General features: G+C 45.7%; 1 protein-coding gene across 5 annotated transcripts in view; it reads left to right on the top strand.

Moving 5' to 3' along the window:
- The window catches only part of PLEKHG7 (pleckstrin homology and RhoGEF domain containing G7), a 138,771-nt gene that overhangs the window by 35,820 nt on the left and 82,397 nt on the right, over positions 1–20,554 (top strand). For 3 of the 5 annotated variants that reach the window (XM_089652657.1, XM_089652640.1, XM_089652631.1), the window contains one exon: positions 10,435–11,161. In XM_089652657.1, the coding sequence (XP_089508783.1) occupies positions 10,490–11,161 (672 nt within the window). In that variant the 5' untranslated portion in view covers positions 10,435–10,489. Of the gene's footprint in view, positions 1–10,434; positions 11,162–20,554 lie in introns of those variants that run through there. The other 2 variants (XM_089652649.1, XM_089652663.1) reach the window with 2 other exon arrangements.

Here is a 20,554-nt window from a genome sequence, read left to right on the forward strand (position 1 = left end):
GATCCTGAAAAAGTGTTTCATTTAATCTCCATGTGTTTATCTTTTTTTGTTCTCTTCCCCATATCAATCTCATTGTGACAGGTGCATGATCTGATAATGTTATAACTTCTATCTTTGCTTTCACTAAAGACTCTATGGGGTTTATTTACTAAAGCTGGAGAGTCCAAAATCAGGCTCCCTTCTGCATAGAAACCAATCAGCTTCTAACCTTAGCTTGTTCAATGAAGCTTTGGCAATGAAACCTGGAAGCTGATTGGTTTCTATGCAGAAGGGAGTCTGATTTTGGACTCTCCAGCTTTAGTAAATAAACCCCTATAAGTCTGTGATCTAACATTATATAATCCAATCTTGAATACGTCTTGTGTGCATGAGAGTAAAATGTATAGTCTCTATCTTTCAGATTTTTAATTCTCCAATTGTCCACCAACTGACATTGTTGTATCATTTTCCATAATACTTTCAGGTGTTTATTACCTTCTCTCAGCACAGGTGGCGTCGTATCCATCAGAGGATCCATGCAACAATTAAAATCCCCTGCCACAATTAATTTGCCTTTTTAAAAATCTAATAGCTTCCTCAATATTTTTTTAAAATAGACCTCAGTTTTTTTATTAGGACAGCATATATTTGCCAGTATACATTCCACTTCCTGTAATTTCCCCTTTAAGAATAAGAAACTCCTTTCCGGGTCTTCCATTTTTTTCTCCAATTTAAACCCTATATGTTTCGCAAACCCTATTGCTACGCCTTTAGCGTGTTTGGTTGGGAAGTCTGCATAAAACCATATTGGGTAGTGCTTAGAATATAGTTTCACGTTTGTTTCCTGCATTAACCGTTTCAATACCGTGCAATTTTACACCTTCCTGCCCAGGCCATTTTTCAGGTTTCAGCGCTCTCACACTTTGAATGACAATTGCGCGGTCATACAACATTGTACCCAAACTAAAATTTTATCATTTTCTTCACACAACTAGAGCTTTCTTTTGGTGGTATTTAATCACCGCTGGGCTTTTTATTTTTTGCTAAATTAACAAAAAAATACCAAAAATTTTGAAAAAAAAAACACATTTTTCTTTGTTTCTGTTATAAAAGTATACAAATAAATAATTGTTCTTCATAAATTTAGGCCGAGATGTATTCTGCTACATGTCTTTGGTGAAAATAACCCAAATTAGGATGTATTTTTTAGTTTGTAGGAAAGTTATAGAGTTCACAAACTATGGTATAGATCTGAATATTGATCAATCCTGAAGTACTGACGGCCAATCTAATATCTTGAGGTCCAAGAATGTCAGAACAGTACAGATATCCCCCAAATGACCCCTTTTTGCAGAGTAGACAGTCCGACGTACTTCATAAGAGGCATGGCGAGTTTTTTGAAGTTGTATTTTTTTGTCATAATTTTTCGGAAAATGAAAAAATTAAAAAAATTATTTTCACTATTTTTTTTTTACATACTGTCACCAGTGCAGTACAGCGTCATCATATAACTGGCATGGCGGTGAACAGCGACACTGACTGGTGACAGTATGAAAAAAAAATATATATATATTTTTTTAATTTTTTTTAATTTTTTTATTATATTTAATTTTTTATTACTTTTTTTTTATTTTTTTTAAGATTGTTTTTCATATTTTACTATGACCAAAATAGTACAATGTTGCCATAGTAACACTGTACTACTTTGGGGAAGTGATCAGTATTTTTTTTTTTTTTTACACAATTTGCTTATAGCAAAGAATGACTTTGCTATAAGCAAGCATTTACCTGAATGAAATCGATTCATTCAGCTTTTTTTTTTTTTTTTTTTTTTTTGTGCTTAGCTGTGATTTGGTCACAGCTAATCACATGACATGTGCATGTGATTAGCTGTGACCATTCACAGCTAGGCACTAGTATACAATGGATGGCATCATGAATGAAGCCATCCATTGTATACAACTGTCATGTGACCTGCTGTGATTGGTCATAGCAGGTCACATGGTACCGGCAACGGGAGCCGGTACTCGGATCTGTCATCGGCCGTGTCCGAGGTGCACGGGCAGTGACAGATCGCACTGCTGCGTCGCTCTGCAACCGCGCAAACCGCGCATGTGCGGGAGCACGCCAAATGGCGTGCACCCGGAATACAGGAGCACATTTCAAGCCGCCAAACGGCCATTGGCCGGGCGGCTAATGGTTAAATAGGTTTCCTGTATAAACACTACCTCAATGCATCTTTTTTGTATTTCCCTAAGTATCTTGAATCTTTTCTCTGGGCTATTTATCTCCTTGACCTTATAGGTCATAAAATTAACCTCCATTGCTATTATATTCTTCCATTCTTCTCCTAGGTTTCTCCCAGATTTTCTTATCTCCTACCTTTATGCTGAGTGTTACTCCCACCCCTCCTCCCCCTCCCCCTTTAGGCTTGTAGTTTGCCTACGAATCATTTGTGGTCCTAACCCCACCATTGATTCAACCTTAAGGTGGAGTTCTGACCATAAACACCTCTCCATTTCCGTAACACCTCCTCCATGTCCCGCCACATTCCGATACCTGAGACAGGAAAAATTAAAAAAAAAATAAAACACTAGACTGGAGTGGTGGGGACAAGGGGAAAAAGGGCGAGCCAGCTGAGACAAAGCAAGGAGGGAAAAAAATTCTCCTATTCCTCTCTCTCTCATTTTAAAAATTCCTTTCTTTCTCCCCTCTCCTCCTCCCCTCCCCCCCACCACATCTCTCACCCCATATTTTCATTCTCTATTCCTCCTTAAAGCTATCTGCCCCCTCCTTTTATCCATAACTCTCATCTCCCCTTCTTCTTCTTCTTCCCACCCAGGAATAGCTATTTTCTGCAAATCAAGTCTCTCACAAAAGTCTCTCAAGTCTTCAGGGAACCTCAGTCTTGCCGATCGACCGGTTTTCCACCCAATTAAACATGCTGGAAATCGCCAGCTATATTGAACATTCTGCTTTTTCATCTGTTCCAATAGTGGTTTCAACAGTCTCCTTCTCATTAATGTTTCCGCCACCAAATCAGCAAAAATCTGTACATTTATTTCTCCATATTTAATTATTGCTCTTCCTTTTATCTTTTTCCAAAACTCATCTTTATCTTGATAATAATGGAACTGAACAATTACATCTCTTGATCTACCTTCTTGTTGAGTTCTTCCAATTCAATATACTCCATCCATTTTAATTGACTCTGTTGTAGATCTATCCATTATACTATTTAATACTTTCACTATTGTTCCCCTCAGATCTTCTCCTTGAGCAAGCTCCGGCAAGCCTCTTATCCTTATGTTGCATCTTTTTTCCTTATTCTCCTGATCTTCCAATTTAAATAGCAGAGTCCTTTGTTCTTTTCTCATTTCTCTTAATTGTTTTTCAAAATTCTGTATAATTTGACCATGTCTTTCTAGTTTTCCTTCCGTCTCTTCCACCCTTGACAACATTTGCCCCAAATCTTTATGTAGCTTTGTCATTTCCTGTTTTATTGATCTTTCAAGTCCTTTGAACATTTCTGCTATTTCCATTTTAGTTGGCAATTGTGAGCTCTGCTCTTGTTCTTCTCAGTTTTCCATATTTAGGTCCTCTTCTATATTTTGACTATTATTAGCTATTCCTATGGATAGTCTGGAATGCTCGCCAATACTATTTTCCATCTCACTTCTTCCACTTGTTGCTGATGTCTTTCTGGGGTTTGTTTTTCCTGTGAGGGTAAAAATTTTTTAATTGAACTTGTTTGGGAGGTTTTGGCCCCCCCCTGCCCTTTGACGCTTTATTTTTCATTTAATCAATTTCAATTTTTATTTTCCTTTCCGGGAATTGGGGAAGTTGTTCTCCCTTTCTTCTAGGGTTTAAGATCTTCCTATGATGTTCTCCTTTAAAGACTTTTTCTTTCTTTCCCCTTTTTCTTTTCCTTTCTTTCCCCTTCCCTCTCTTTTCTTCTTCTCTTAAAGGCATCTACCAGGCTCTCAAATCTTCATGGGTTTTTATCTGTCCTCCTCTCAAGGCCCCTTGGGTAAGCCCCCCCCCCCACAGCTTTTATATCACAGTTTAATTCAAAGTACAGTTTATCAGTCACAGTAGTCACTATAGACAGCAATTGCAGCTTCCACTCACCCTTTTTTCCTCTTTCTTCCTGTACTTTTAATGATGCTGCTTCATATTTTTTTCTTGTGAAGACTCCTGCTTCATTAATACTTCTATGTAATTGAGGACTCCCAGGTTGGGGGGGGGCTCCCCCAGCTGCTCTTGGTCCGATCCTGTAAAGTTATCCTTTATTTTTACTAGGGATGCGCTTGTCCATCAGGGCTAGAGCCAGCGAGCTGCATGTCACCCTCCCTGTCTCGACCTCTCCAATCTCAGGCAGAAGGGGAGAAAACCTTATCAGTCGTGGGAGACAGCCGTGTCCACACTCACAGACGCCGGCCGGCTTCTCCGCTTCCCATTGCTCCCTTGCGGTGTGATGTGACCACCCGGTGTCCTCCACACTCCAACGCCTCTCCTCTCACAGCCGTCTCTGACTCTCGGTTTCCCACTCCGTCTCAGCCTGGCCCCAGACCTCTCACAAACGGGCTTTTGGGACTTGCTTTCAGCCAGGTAAGACTCTGCATTCAGCTCGGTCTCCACCACCTCTGCATAGTCTTTTTCCCGGCAGGACAATGGGAAAGTCCGTTACCCGGGAGCTCTCACATCGAGCTCCCGCTCCGTGTCTTAGTCAGACTCCTCACGTGCGTGTCACCAACTTTAAAAGAGATGTCTGGGATATGAAAAAAACAAACATTTATACTCCGCTAGGTGGATACAGCCTCGATCCGATGCTGCATTTGTCCCTCGCTGCCTCTACTTTGAGAACTGAGCGATCAAAGACTGTGGACTGCTCAGTTCTCAGTCTTCAATGAGAAGAAAAAATTAAATAATTTCAATGCTTACTTGCCAAGTTTTCTTTTCTATAATTTCTTGTTTATTAATTTGCAATGTTCCTTTGAACTTGCTGGAAAATTTGACAATTCAGGAGTCAGTGGCCCAGCACCCTTCCTTCATATTATAACTCTCTCCTCTTCTGGGACTCACCTCTTCTGGGAGTGTTTAAATACTCTGTGCTGATCAAACTCCTCTGCCCATCCATATACCTCCTTGATATGGCTTTTGACTTTGTGGAACTTGAGTTGGGAGGTTTCCAGGATTTGGCAAGAGCTTGTTTCTTCATGGTGAAAATTAAAGTTAAGAGTTTGAACCAGTTCAGGATGATGGCATCTGGCTGTTTGTTTCTAGTAGGGGTTTTCAGGTAACTTGCGGCCCAGAATTATGGAAATCAACATCAGCTTTAACACACTGATAGAATACCATGTGCTCAGTACATTTGCAGGGATAGTGTGCAAGGTTTAATTTTATTTCCTTTATTTCAGGAAATCATAATAGGCTAAGCACAGATATTAGAAAAAAACAGAAACGTTACTGTTATGCTAGTCATATGCATCCAATTTGCATCTTCATTTAATTTAATTTTGAGATTGAATTAGAATTTCAGTCGTATTTTAGATTATTTTCCTTAAATGTTGACACACTTTTGCAGTTTTGTCTGATCCTGTCCTAATTACAATCACTTAAAGCTAAACTTGTTTTAGTGGCCAAACTGGTCCAAACAAACTGTTTTCTTCACTACGAGGTGCAGAGGCTATAAGCTGTGTATGAGCTGTATCTAGCCTTGACTGCATACAGTATATAGCGCTGTGTCCCAGCAGATGGATGGGAACTTCCTGTCCCTTTCCAAGAACAGAGTTAAGTCAGGCTGAGCACCACTCTCACTTTGTTTGACATCTTCCTCAGTGAATCAGAGGAAACTTGTATTATTTCATAGAATACAAAGCCTCCTGTGAATGGCTGAGCACTGCTCAGCCTGACTTGATTTTGCTCCGAGAGTGGAACGGGAAGTTCCCGTACTGCTGCCAGAACACATTGCTGTATAATGTATGTGGCAGAGACTACGTACAGTCTATACTGTGCTGACAGCTGCTGCATGTGTTAGTGAAGTAAATAGTTTGTTTGGACTTCAAATTAAAGCTGATCTCTATGTTTTAGTGAACAGTGATCATTTATTTTTTTCATACTTTAAAATGATTCAATGAAACTGGTTTGATTTTACATCACATATTACATCTACAATTAAAACAAATGAATATTTTCCTACCTGTCTGAGTATTGGCCTGGAATGGCTTTGGCTTACAGTTTCTGACAGTGTTGTTTTTAGCTGACTTGGGTAACCCGATAGGGGTCTGTAGCCAGGATAACAATGTAATTGGACTGACTTTAAAAATCTAATTTTTCCATATACAGTTAGGTTCATATATATTTGGACACAGGCACAACTTTAGATGTTTTCAGGTATTTACCAAAACATATTCAAGTTATAGTCATATAATGGATATGCACACTGTCAGGTTTAATTTGAGGGTATGCACATCCACATTGGAAGAAGGGTTTAGGAATTACAGCTCTTAAGAATAGCCATCCCCCCTTTTTCAATGGACCAAAAGTAATTGGACAATTGAACCAAATGCTGTTTCATGGCCAGGTGTGGGCTACTCCCTCGTTATTTCTTCATCATTTAAGCAGGTAAAAGGTCTGGAGTTAATTGTAAGTGTAGTGTTTGCATTTGGAATTTATTGCTGTGAACCTACATCATGTGTTCAAAGGATCTGTCCATGCAAGTGAAACCGGTCATTGTAAGGCTTCAAAAACAAAACAAATCCATCAGAGAGATAGCAGCATCATTAGGAGTGGCCAAGTCAACATTCTTAGAAAAGAAGAATGCACTTGGTGAGTTCAGCAACATAAAAAGGCATGGACATCCACAGAAGACAACAGTGGTGGATAATGCAGGATCCTCTCTATGGTAAAGAAAAACCCATTCACAACATGCAAATGAGTGAAGGACACTCTCCAGGAGGTGGGCATATCATTGTCAAAGTCTACAATGAAGAGAAGACTTCAAGAGAGCAAATACAGAGGGTTCACCACAAGGTGCAAACCATTCATAAGCCTGAAGAATCTTTTGGATTGTATGCCCCTGGAGGGTTAGGGATTAATGTGAATGTACAATATATATATATGTAAAGTGCTGTGTAAATTAACAGAGATATATTAGTACCTGTAATAAATAAGAATAGAAAAGCCAGTTTAGACTTTGCCAAAAAACATCTTTAAAAGCTAGACCAGTTCTGGAAAGGCATTCTTTGGATGGATGAAACTAAGATTAATCTGTACCAGAATGACGGGAAGCAAAAAGTGTGGAGAAGACTTGGAACAGCTCATGATCCAAAGCACACAACGTCATCTGTAATACATGGTGGAGGCAGTGTGATGGAATGGGCATACATGGCTTCCAGTGGCATTGGGTCATTGGTGTTTATTGATGATGTGACAGAAGACAGAAGTAGCCGGATGAATTCTGCAGTGTTTAGAGAGATACTGTCAGCCCAGACTCAGCCAAATGCAGCAAAGTTGATTGAACTGCGCTTCACAGTACAGATGATGATCCAAAACACATTGCAAAAGTAACCCAGGAGTTTTTGAAGGAAAAGAAGTGGAATATTCTGCAATGTCCGAGTCAATCGCCTTATCTCAACCCAATTGAGCATTCATTTCACTTGCTGAAGGCAAAACTAAAGGCAGAAAGACCCACAAACAAAGAACAACTGAAGACAGCTACAGTTAGAGCCTGGCAAAGCATCAGAAAGGAGGAAACCCAGCCTTTGGTAATGTCCATGGGTTCCAGACTTCAGGCAGTCATTGCCAGAAAAGGATTCTCTACAAGATATAAAAAAAAAAACATTTTATTTATGATTATATTCATTTGTCCAATTACATTTGAGCCCTGAAAATGGAGGGACTGTGTATAAAATGGTTGCAGTTCCTAAAATTTGTACTTGATATTTATGTTCAACCCCTTGATTTAAAGCTGAAAGTCTGAACTTCAAATTCATTTGGATTGTTTTGTTTTAATTTATTCTGGTGGCACACAGAGCCAAAAATATAAAAATTGTGCCTGTGTCCAAATATATATGGACCTTACTGTAATTCACATATTCAAGATTAAAGGATAACTGCAGGGATTTTAAAAAAAAAACATACATACACACCTATATGGTTGCAGCATCGCTCTGATACTGCAGCTGTCCCCTGCCGAGTCTAGGACCCAAGAACTGAGTGATGACATGATCGCTGATCAATCAGTTTTTGGTCTTCACTAGGCAGAGAGTCGTGACTGTCAGTCACCGCTTTGTGCTCTGATGGAGCACTGTACTGGGGAGGGGAATGGGAGCAGCTGGCTTGTACAGCTCCCGGTCTGGCATCTGGGTAGATCCTGAGCTAAAAGTTTGGATCCTTCCAGAGTCTGGACCAGCTCTGTGATGTCAGCTGACAGTGGGCTTTAGCATGCTGTTGCCTGAATCTGGGTCACAGGAGTACAGAAGTAATACACTCCTGTGACCCTGCATAGAAGCATGAAAAATTCAGTGGCCATACTTCTCTTCTAAACATTCTTTTTCATGTCTTCTGCTTGTTTGTTCCTCTTTTTTGCCTGTCTAAAGCTGACCATAGATGGTTTGTTTTTCTTTTTTCAGCCAACAGGCCAAACGAACATCACATTCCTCCATCCACACAAACAAGGTGGATGGAGGAATCCCTTCTTGCTCGGACATTGCATACTGACATTGGGACTCTCCTTTATATTCTCATCAAAGTTTGTTGAGCTAGGTGGTGTCATGGCAGGGCCACCCATGGTTTGAATTTCAGCTGATTCACAGGAATTGGTTGAAGTCTGAGCAATTTATGGCTAGCTTAGCCAGCAGCAGGGAAGCTACTCTTGGAATGCGCCCTTCCGCAAGACACACTGTATTATGTATTAGCACATCTGTTTGTTGTTAACAGTGTGGCGTGCTGAAGAGACTAACCTTCTTTTGGCACAGCCTACAACCCCCTGTGTTGGACTGTGGTTCTTGAAGTGCAATGGTCTCACAATGTTATTAGATTCTTTTGCAGTAAGTACCTTTTTACTACAAGACTTTTCCAACCCAAAACATTTACCCAAGTAAACAAAATGGCTATTGGTTGGAAATATGATTTTTGTCACAGATGTAGGACTTTGCACCAATAGACGTGCTGGATTTTCAAGGTTAAAGTTTTTATTATATAATTCCTTTCAGATACATGTTTTTGTGATGAGCGGTTGCTTATATTGTTCCCTTTACGTCCTGCTGAGCTGGCAACTGTAAAATTTTCGAATTCCCATTTCTTTCTGTCTTGGTGACAATATTCTACGTAATATATACATAGACAGCAATCAAAATTTGGTGACAGTCTCAAATCCTTCCCCACTCTATCCAAAACTACAAAAAAATGTTTTGCTATATTGGAAGCACAGTGGCTAAGTAGTTAGCACTTCCACCTAGCAGCACGAGGGTCTTTGGTTTGAATCCCAACCACAGCACTACCTGCATGGTGTTTGCATGTTCACCCTGTGCCTGCGTGGGTTTTCTCCAGGTACTCCAGTTTCCTCCCACACTCCAAAGACATGCTGGAAGGGTAATTGGCTCCTGTGAAAATTGGCCCTAGTATGTGTATGTATGAATGCAAGTTAGGGACCTTAGATTGTAAGCTCCTTGAGGACAGGGACTGATGTGAATGTACAATATATATGTAAAGCGCTGCGTAAATTGATGGCGATATATAAGTACCTGTAATAAATAAATATACATTTTAAGTTTTAGCATAAAAGTGAACCTGCAGTGACCATTTCATAGATCTTGAGATTTATGCATTTGTTGAATGTTATTAGGAACGAAAGCAAGTGCTCAGATATTCTAAGCAACACATCAGCTATGTGGATATTTTCTTTTGCACTCCATAGGCAGTAAAGGTATCATTTCCATTAGTGAGTAATGAGGCATATGCCAGGGAAGGTGCCAGTGATTAATACATCTAGTAGAGAAGAAGGAAGGTCTTGTGCTGGCATGCTTGCTGTCATAAATCTTCTAACTGGCCTTCATGGAAAAAGGAAAAGCAGTGTCACCTCTAGATTAAAAGCAACCATTACTTTGTTATAAAAATAGAGTTCTGCAATGTTTTCAAGTCATAAATCACAGTCATAAGAAAAATACATTTGTCCCTGTAGAAACAGCTGTTTTTATGTAATGAGATTCCTCTTGAAGAGTATAGCTTAATCATTGTTTTAAGTGTTCATAGTCACGTTACTAAAACATTAAACCATGTTTTCAGGAATATACATTGTGTTACTGTGTATCATCATGAGTAATATAACAATGGCATAATGATTCAATGTCCTCATAAGGACTGCCAGTGGTGTGAGCAGCTAGTAGTCCGTTTCCTCTTTGCAGTACTGTATGTGGTATATTCATGTTGTTGTGCTCCTTCCTTCTTTAGGAACAGGATGTGTGCCTGAAAAATGCTGGAACCAGCTTAGGTGTTTTTCCCAGCCATGGATGACGAGGAGTATATTTCAATTATGGAATATTCAATAGAAGATCACAATGACGTATTTAACTTCAATCTCTGCTCACCTATCAATTCAGATATTACAATGGATGAAATGAATATAAAACATGAAGGCAGTGAGTCCAATTTAATCGATTCCAAGTTCATTCTACAAGACATCAAAGTCTCCACAGAAAACAAGTGCAAGAACACAAATCTTACTCCTCCACTTATTACAGTACCTTCTAAAGAGACTGATGTAAGCTACAGTACACCATTCCAATTTGACAGACAAGCACCTGCGAGGATATCCACCTCACCCACTCTGAGGAGACTGAGGAAGAGCACAGTTAGGAACTTCATGTCTTTGCAGGAGTATTTTGATGCATCCAAGTTTCCAGCTCACAAAGAGGAATCTGTCTCGGTAAGTTCATCAGGGCACTTAGAGAAAAATGCAGCCACTATAGCAGCATCTGGCTGTAAAAGTACGCCGGTGTTCTCTTCTCAGGACAATGGCTCTTGTGTATCTCAAAGTTTAAACCACACTAGTGAATTGGGCAAACCTGGTCTCCACACTAATTATACCGATGATGAAAAGTCACCAAATCAAAACTACAATGGAACATCTGCATCTGAAACAAAAAAGGATACCGAAGTGCAACACAGCTGTTCAGAGGTAAGCCATATTTACCATATTGAAGACTTATTCAGAAATACAGCATTAAATATATTTCTCATAGAAGTAGTTTCCTTTGACTAGTTCTCAAATATTCTAAAAACAAAATAATTTTTGACAAAGAACATATATGCACACAGGGTGAGTTTAGGGATATGTACCCGCACCCCCATGGATGCCGTATTACGGTAGAGTGGCTGTGTCCCCATTGACATCAATGAGACTCACTGCATGAGGATGTATGAAGCACCTTGGAATCCCCATGCAGGTAAACAGGGCCCTGTGTGGGCTAATGGTATAGTATGCCCTGTGTAAACAAGGCCTAAGTATGTTCACAAATTTAGACTGAGAATACTAAGCAAATGATACAGCCGTATTTGATTAGGAGTTCTGATCCCCCCTCCCAAAGTGAGTGCTGCTGTACCTGGGGATTATTGAGAGGGTGGTACTGATACTAGGACTTAGGTATCCTGTCACCACCTGCTACTCCTTATACCAGTGGTTGTCAATTTGCAAGGTGTAGGGGTCCCAAGTATGGCCCCAACAACTCACACATTATCTTCAATATATGACAGACGGCTGTCAGATATTCCAGACATGCAAGAGGAGAATATTAGAGACCTGCAACAAGGGTGGTTGTAAAGCACATCACAGGGGATAGTAAGAGACTGGGGGCATGGTGTATAATGCTACTGGGGATCACTGCCATTACAGCCTCTTTACAAATAAATGTTTCCATTACTGGTTGCTGGGGTCTGCAAAGGGCCGCACTTTTTTTTACAAAAATAAATCAACATTTTTAAGTTAATGTGTTGGGCCGCATTCATAGCTGTCTTGGGCCATAGGTTGGACACCCCTGCTTTATACAGATTCCCTGCCAGAGTTTGGTTTAATGAATATAAGGTGGTGAAAGGGTCTATATAAATGTCATACTTGGAATAAATAGAGTATTTCATAGCTGCCTAAAGTTTTGATTTCAATGTGGAAATAAATTAGCTTTGTGTGTGGGCAGGTGAAATCAGAATTTCAACTATGTGTGCTCATTAGATCTTTGCTTAGTTACAGCGTCCCACAGTGTCACTGAGGGTCTCAACAAACAGCCGTTATTACATTCAGCCTGTCTTAATTCCATTTGGGAAATGAATGGGAACACAGGAGCAGAACATTGAGTCCCTGCTGAACTGGGTCATGTTTGCAGGCTGAAAGAAGAATGAAATCACATATCCAACTGTCAATATTCTTAGCAACAAACGCTTGGAAATGCTGGCACTGTATCATTCTCTCATTAACTGTCATGTGTATTTAATGAGTCAGCTTGTGGTTATACAGTAGAGGTCCTTAAATCTAGTAATTTCTGGCACTATGTTCAATTTATGCTAGGTTCATTGTTAAACAAAGTCACACTGGCATCAAAGCAAACAAATCTTTGGTTACACAAGAAGAATGGAAGCGCAGACTTCTATTGAAATTCGACCAGTTCTGAAAGCTATGCATATGATACACTTATGTGTCTGAGCTTAGAGCTTAGTTCACTAACATCTAATGACACATAAAAGCAAGCTGAGTGGTCATTACTAGAGATGAGCGAAGAAATGAAAAATTCGATTCGACTGATTCGGCGAATTCGTGGACAATATTCGATTCGAGTCGAATAAATTCGCTGTGAATTTAACTTAAAAAAGGGTGTTTCTAGGCTTCAGAGAGACTTAATATTAGTGCAGAACACTGTACCTTTAATTTAAATGCCCTTGGAGTCTGCTGGGGAAGAGAAATAATACTGTCAGTCAGTATGACATGCAGATGAGTGCCGTCGATCTTAGAATCACCGCACACTTCACTCATTTGGGCAGTCACGGGGCCAAAACCAGAGTGTGGAGCCACAGTGTGGCGGTGGAGGCAGCAGCAATGGGAGGCCATACAGCACCCTATGACAAAAATGGAAACCACCAGCAGTGTGAGGAGACCTGAAAGTGGCACATGGCAGAGTGTGGCGATAGAGACAGCAGCAATGGGAGGCCGTACAGGGACCCATGACACACTCTGGACCTGGCAGCAGCATGAGGAGGCGGTACAGGGGCCCATGACAGATTACGGGCCTGGCAGCAGCATGAGGAGTCGGTACAGGGGCCCATGGCAGATTACGGGCCTGGCAGCAGCAATGGGAGGCCGTACAGGGACCCATGACACACTCTGGACCTGGCAGCAGCATGGGGAGGCGGTACAGGGGCCCATGACAGATTACGGGCCTGGCAGCAGCATGAGGAGTCGGTACGGGGGCCCATGACACACTCTGGACCTGGCAGCAGCATGAGGAGGCGGTACAGGGGCGCATGACAGATTACGAGCCTGGCAGCAGCAACTTGGACAGGAGGACGTTCAGCTTCTGCACCGTCGGGTGCGTGCTCGCAAACTGTTGTCTCTTGGAAACGGATTCCAAGAAAGACTGCTGACGGAATCCGTGAAGAGGAGTAGCAGGAGAAGGAGCATCTGAACGAGCGGAATATGCCAACAAGCGACAACAGTGGCCCATGACAGATTACGGGCCTGGCAGCAGCATGAGGAGTCGGTACGGGGGCCCATGGCAGATTACGGGCCTGGCAGCAGCTATGGGAGGCCCGTAATCTGCCAGCACCCTATGACAAAAAATGGAACCCACCAGCAGTGTGAGGAGACCTGAAAGTGGCACATGGCAGAGTGTGGCGATGGAGACAGCAGCAATGGGAGGCCGTACAGGGACCCATGAGAGACTCTGGACCTGGCAGCAGCATGAGGAGGCGGTATAGGGGCCCATGGCAGATTAGGGGCCTGGCAGCAGCTATGGGAGGCCCGTAATCTGCCAGCACCCTATGACAAAAAATGGAACACACCAGCAGTGTGAGGAGACCTGAAAGTGGCACATGGCAGAGTGTGGCGATGGAGGCAGCAGCAATGGGAGGCCGTACAGGGACCCATGAGAGACTCTGGACTTGGCAGCAGCATGAGGAGGCGGTATAGGGGCCCATGGCAGATTAGGGGCCTGGCAGCAGCTATGGGAGGCCCGTAATCTGCCAGCACCCTATGACAAAAAATGGAACACACCAGCAGTGTGAGGAGACCTGAAAGTGGCACATGTTTGGGGCATGATTCATGGCGGATTTAGTCAGTTGTGTCAGGAACTGGTGGTTTGAAATCCAGACTAATCCACGCCTGATTCATTTTCACAAACGTGAGTCTCTCCACACTTTGGGTGGACAGTCGTGTCCTCCGCGGAGTTGCAATACCTCCTGCCGCACTAAACACGCGCTCCGATGCCACGCTACTGGCCGGGCATGACAGCCTTTCAAGGGCAAATTCAGCTAGTTGGGGCCAAAGGTCAAGTTTCGTTGCCCAGTAGTCAAGGGGATTGTCTACCTCGGTTGGCAGGGTGCTGTCCAAGTAGGCCTAAGCCTGTTGTTTGAGGTCCTGCTCCAGGTCCACCTGATGCTGCTGCTGCTGCTGCGGCTGGTTAGTAGTTTCCTCACTGCGCTGGTGAAGAAAGCTACTCATCATCGACTGCAGACTGAGGCAGCCGCTGCTGGTGGAGCTGCCACTGCTCCTACCACCCCACCCCTCCCCTGCTGCCATGGCAGCGGAACACGAGCGCACAGGGCCCACAGTGTCTGAGGATGGACGTTGGCGCAGACAGGCAGAGACCAGCTGACTACATAGGTGTTTTTTATAGTACGTTATTTTGGCCTCCCTCTCAGCAGGTGTGAAAAAGGCCACCATTTTTGAACGGTAGCGAGGGTCCAACAAGGTGGACAGCCAAAAGTCATCCCTCTGTCTGATGGTTATTATTCGGCTGTCGCTACGCAAGCAACCGAGCATGCTATGGGCCATTTGTGCCAAGGAATGCGAGGGACTCCCTGCCTCCATCTCCACAGCATACTGCCACGGTGCGTCTAGGTCCTCTGTCTCCTCTTCCTCCTCCTCTACCAGATGCTCCTGCTCCTCCACTCCTGTCCGCTGAGTGGAAAAACCACCCATTTCACTCAATAATTCCTGAGCACCAATGTCCTCCTCTACCTCCTCCTCTTCTTCCAGTCCTGCCCCCACAGGGGCCATGTGGCGTTGAGATCTGTGCGCCACGTCTACCGCACCCTGACCAGCCATTGTTAACAGCATTTGTTCCAGGACGTGCAACAGAGGAATGACGTCGTTCATCCCATAGTCCTGCCGACTCACGAATAGCGTGGCCTCCTCAAAGGGCCTGAGCAAGCGCAGGTGTCACGCATGAGCTGCCAATGGCTGACATCTAAGTTACACAGGGAGTACCTTTATCTGCTTTTAACATCAGGAAATCTGTGATGGCCTTTTGCTGTTCGTAAAGGCGGTCTAACATATGTAGGGTTGAATTCCACCTTGTTGCAACGTCACAGCATGAGGAGTCGGTATAGGGGCCCATGGCAGATTAGGGGCCTGGCAGCAGTTATGGGAGGCCCATAATCTGCCAGCACCCTATGACAAAAAATGGAACACACCAGCAGTGTGAGGAGACCTGAAAGTGGCACATGGCAGAGTGTGGCGATGGAGACAGCAGCAATGGGAGGCCGTACAGGGACCCATGAGAGACTCTGGACCTGGCAGCAGCATGAGGAGGCGGTATATAGGGGCCTACGGCAGATTAGGGGCCTGGCAGCAGCTATAGGAGGCCCGTAATCTGCCAGCACCCTATGTCAAAAAATTCAACACACCAGCAGTGTGTGAGGAGACCTGAAAGTGGCACATGGCAGAGTGTGGCGATGGAGACAGCAGCAATGGGAGGCCGTACAGGGACCCATGACAGACTCTGGACTTGGCAGCAGCATGAGGAGGCGGTATATAGGGGCTTATGGCAGATTAGGGGCCTGGCAGCAGCTATAGGAGGCCCGTAATCTGCCAGCACCCTATGTCAAAAAATTCAACACACCAGCAGTGTGAGGAGACCTGAAAGTGGCACATGGCAGAGTGTGGCGATGGAGACAGCAGCAATGGGAGGCCGTACAGGGACCCATGACAGACTCTGAACTTGGCAGCAGCATGAGGAGGCGGTATATAGGGGCCCATGGCAGATTAGGGGCCTGGCAGCAGCTATAGGAGGCCCGTAATCTGCCAGCACCCTATGTCAAAAAATTCAACACACCAGCAGTGTGAGGAGACCTGAAAGTGGCACATGGCAGAGTGTGGCGATGGAGACAGCAGCAATGGGAGGCCGTACAGGGACCCATGACAGACTCTGGACTTGGCAGCAGCATGAGGAGGCGGTATATAGGGGCCCATGGCAGATTAGGGGCCTGGCAGCAGCTATGGGAGGCCCGTAATCTGCCAGCACCCTATGTCAAAAAATTCTACACACCAGCAGTGTGTGAGGAGACCTGAAAGTGGCACATGGCAGAGTGTGGCGATGGAGACAGCAGCAATGGGAGGCCGTACAGGGACCCATGACAGACTCTGGACTTGGCAGCAGCATGAGGAGGCGGTATATAGGGGCCCATGGCAGATTAGGGGCCTGGCAGCAGCTATGGGAGGCCCGTAATCTGCCAGCACCCTATGTCAAAAAATTCAACACACCAGCAGTGTGTGAGGAGACCTGAAAGTGGCACATGGCAGAGTGTGGCGATGGAGAAAGCAGCAATGGGAGGCCGTACAGGGACCCATGAGAGACTCTGGACCTGGCAGCAGCATGAGGAGGCGGTATATAGGGGCCTATGGCAGATTAGGGGCCTGGCAGCAGCTATGTGAGGCCCGTAATCTGCCTGCACCCTATGTCAAAAAATTAAACACACCAGCAGTGTGAAGAGACCTGAAAGTGGCACATGGCAGAGTGTGGCGATGGAGACAGCAGCAATGGGAGGCCGTACAGGGACCATGACAGACTCTGGACTTGGCAGCAGCATGAGGAGGCGGTATATAGGGGCCCATGGCAGATTAGGGGCCTGGCAGCAGCTATGTGAGGCCCGTAATCTGCCTGCACCCTATGTCAAAAAATTTAACACACCAGCAGTGTGAAGAGACCTGAAAGTGGCACATGGCAGCAGAGTGTGGCGATGGAGACAGCAGCAATGGGAGGCCGTACAGGGACCATGACAGACTCTGGACTTGGCAGCAGCATGAGGAGGCGGTATATAGGGGCCCATGGCAGATTAGGGGCCTGGCAGCAGCTATGTGAGGCCCGTAATCTGCCTGCACCCTATGTCAAAAAATTAAACACACCAGCAGTGTGAAGAGACCTGAAAGTGGCACATGGCATGAGAGACTCTGGACCTGGCAGCAGCAGGAGGAGGCGGTATAGGGGCCCATGGCTGATTAGGGGCCTGGCAGCAGCTATGTGAGGCCCGTTATCTTGCAGCACCCTATGTCAAAAAATTTAACACACCAGCAGTGTGAAGAGACCTGAAAGTGGCACATGGCAGCAGAGTGTGGCGATGGAGACAGCAGCAATGGGAGGCCGTACAGGGACCCATGAGAGACTCTGGACCTGGCAGCAGCAGGAGGAGGTGGTATATAGGGGCCCATGGCAGATTAGGGGCCTGGCAGCAGCTATGTGAGGCCCGTAATCTGCCTGCACCCTATGTCAAAAAATTTAACACACCAGCAGTGTGAAGAGACCTGAAAGTGGCACATGGCAGCAGAGTGTGGCGATGGAGACAGCAGCAATGGGAGGCCGTACAGGGACCATGACAGACTCTGGACTTGGCAGCAGCATGAGGAGGCGGTATATAGGGGCCTATGGCAGATTAGGGGCCTGGCAGCAGCTATGTGAGGCCCGTAATCTGCCTGCACCCTATGTCAAAAAATTTAACACACCAGCAGTGTGAAGAGACCTGAAAGTGGCACATGGCAGCAGAGTGTGGCGATGGAGACAGCAGCAATGGGAGGCCGTACAGGGACCATGACAGACTCTGGACTTGGCAGCAGCATGAGGAGGCGGTATATAGGGGCCCATGGCAGATTAGGGGCCTGGCAGCAGCTATGTGAGGCCCGTAATCTGCCTGCACCCTATGTCAAAAAATTTAACACACCAGCAGTGTGAAGAGACCTGAAAGTGGCACATGGCAGCAGAGTGTGGCGATGGAGACAGCAGCAATGGGAGGCCGTACAGGGACCATGACAGACTCTGGACTTGGCAGCAGCATGAGGAGGCGGTATATAGGGGCCCATGGCAGATTAGGGGCCTGGCAGCAGCTATGTGAGGCCCGTAATCTGCCTGCACCCTATGTCAAAAAATTAAACACACCAGCAGTGTGAAGAGACCTGAAAGTGGCACATGGCATGAGAGACTCTGGACCTGGCAGCAGCAGGAGGAGGCGGTATAGGGGCCCATGGCTGATTAGGGGCCTGGCAGCAGCTATGTGAGGCCCGTTATCTTGCAGCACCCTATGTCAAAAAATTTAACACACCAGCAGTGTGAAGAGACCTGAAAGTGGCACATGGCAGCAGAGTGTGGCGATGGAGACAGCAGCAATGGGAGGCCGTACAGGGACCATGACAGACTCTGGACTTGGCAGCAGCATGAGGAGGCGGTATATAGGGGCCTATGGCAGATTAGGGGCCTGGCAGCAGCTATGTGAGGCCCGTAATCTGCCTGCACCCTATGTCAAAAAATTTAACACACCAGCAGTGTGAAGAGACCTGAAAGTGGCACATGGCAGCAGAGTGTGGCGATGGAGACAGCAGCAATGGGAGGCCGTACAGGGACCATGACAGACTCTGGACTTGGCAGCAGCATGAGGAGGCGGTATATAGGGGCCCATGGCAGATTAGGGGCCTGGCAGCAGCTATGTGAGGCCCGTAATCTGCCTGCACCCTATGTCAAAAAATTTAACACACCAGCAGTGTGAAGAGACCTGAAAGTGGCACATGGCAGCAGAGTGTGGCGATGGAGACAGCAGCAATGGGAGGCCGTACAGGGACCATGACAGACTCTGGACTTGGCAGCAGCATGAGGAGGCGGTATATAGGGGCCCATGGCAGATTAGGGGCCTGGCAGCAGCTATGTGAGGCCCGTAATCTGCCTGCACCCTATGTCAAAAAATTAAACACACCAGCAGTGTGAAGAGACCTGAAAGTGGCACATGGCATGAGAGACTCTGGACCTGGCAGCAGCAGGAGGAGGCGGTATAGGGGCCCATGGCTGATTAGGGGCCTGGCAGCAGCTATGTGAGGCCCGTTATCTTGCAGCACCCTATGTCAAAAAATTTAACACACCAGCAGTGTGAAGAGACCTGAAAGTGGCACATGGCAGCAGAGTGTGGCGATGGAGACAGCAGCAATGGGAGGCCGTACAGGGACCATGACAGACTCTGGACTTGGCAGCAGCATGAGGAGGCGGTATATAGGGGCCTATGGCAGATTAGGGGCCTGGCAGCAGCTATGTGAGGCCCGTAATCTGCCTGCACCCTATGTCAAAAAATTTAACACACCAGCAGTGTGAAGAGACCTGAAAGTGGCACATGGCAGCAGAGTGTGGCGATGGAGACAGCAGCAATGGGAGGCCGTACAGGGACCATGACAGACTCTGGACTTGGCAGCAGCATGAGGAGGCGGTATATAGGGGCCCATGGCAGATTAGGGGCCTGGCAGCAGCTATGTGAGGCCCGTAATCTGCCTGCACCCTATGTCAAAAAATTTAACACACCAGCAGTGTGAAGAGACCTGAAAGTGGCACATGGCAGCAGAGTGTGGCGATGGAGACAGCAGCAATGGGAGGCCGTACAGGGACCATGACAGACTCTGGACTTGGCAGCAGCATGAGGAGGCGGTATATAGGGGCCCATGGCAGATTAGGGGCCTGGCAGCAGCTATGTGAGGCCCGTAATCTGCCTGCACCCTATGTCAAAAAATTAAACACACCAGCAGTGTGAAGAGACCTGAAAGTGGCACATGGCAGAGTGTGGCGATGGAGACAGCAGCAATGGGAGGCCGTACAGGGACCATGACAGACTCTGGACTTGGCAGCAGCATGAGGAGGCGGTATATAGGGGCCCATGGCAGATTAGGGGCCTGGCAGCAGCTATGTGAGGCCCGTAATCTGCCTGCACCCTATGTCAAAAAATTTAACACACCAGCAGTGTGAAGAGACCTGAAAGTGGCACATGGCAGCAGAGTGTGGCGATGGAGACAGCAGCAATGGGAGGCCGTACAGGGACCATGACAGACTCTGGACTTGGCAGCAGCATGAGGAGGCGGTATATAGGGGCCCATGGCAGATTAGGGGCCTGGCAGCAGCTATGTGAGGCCCGTAATCTGCCTGCACCCTATGTCAAAAAATTAAACACACCAGCAGTGTGAAGAGACCTGAAAGTGGCACATGGCAGAGTGTGGCGATGGAGACAGCAGCAATGGGAGGCCGTACAGGGACCATGACAGACTCTGGACTTGGCAGCAGCATGAGGA

Source organism: Staurois parvus, unplaced genomic scaffold (assembly GCF_062004578.1).
Source record: "Staurois parvus isolate SC_StPar_1 unplaced genomic scaffold, SC_StPar_1.0 ptg000025l, whole genome shotgun sequence".
In the NCBI taxonomy this organism is placed as follows: Eukaryota; Metazoa; Chordata; class Amphibia; order Anura; family Ranidae; genus Staurois; species Staurois parvus.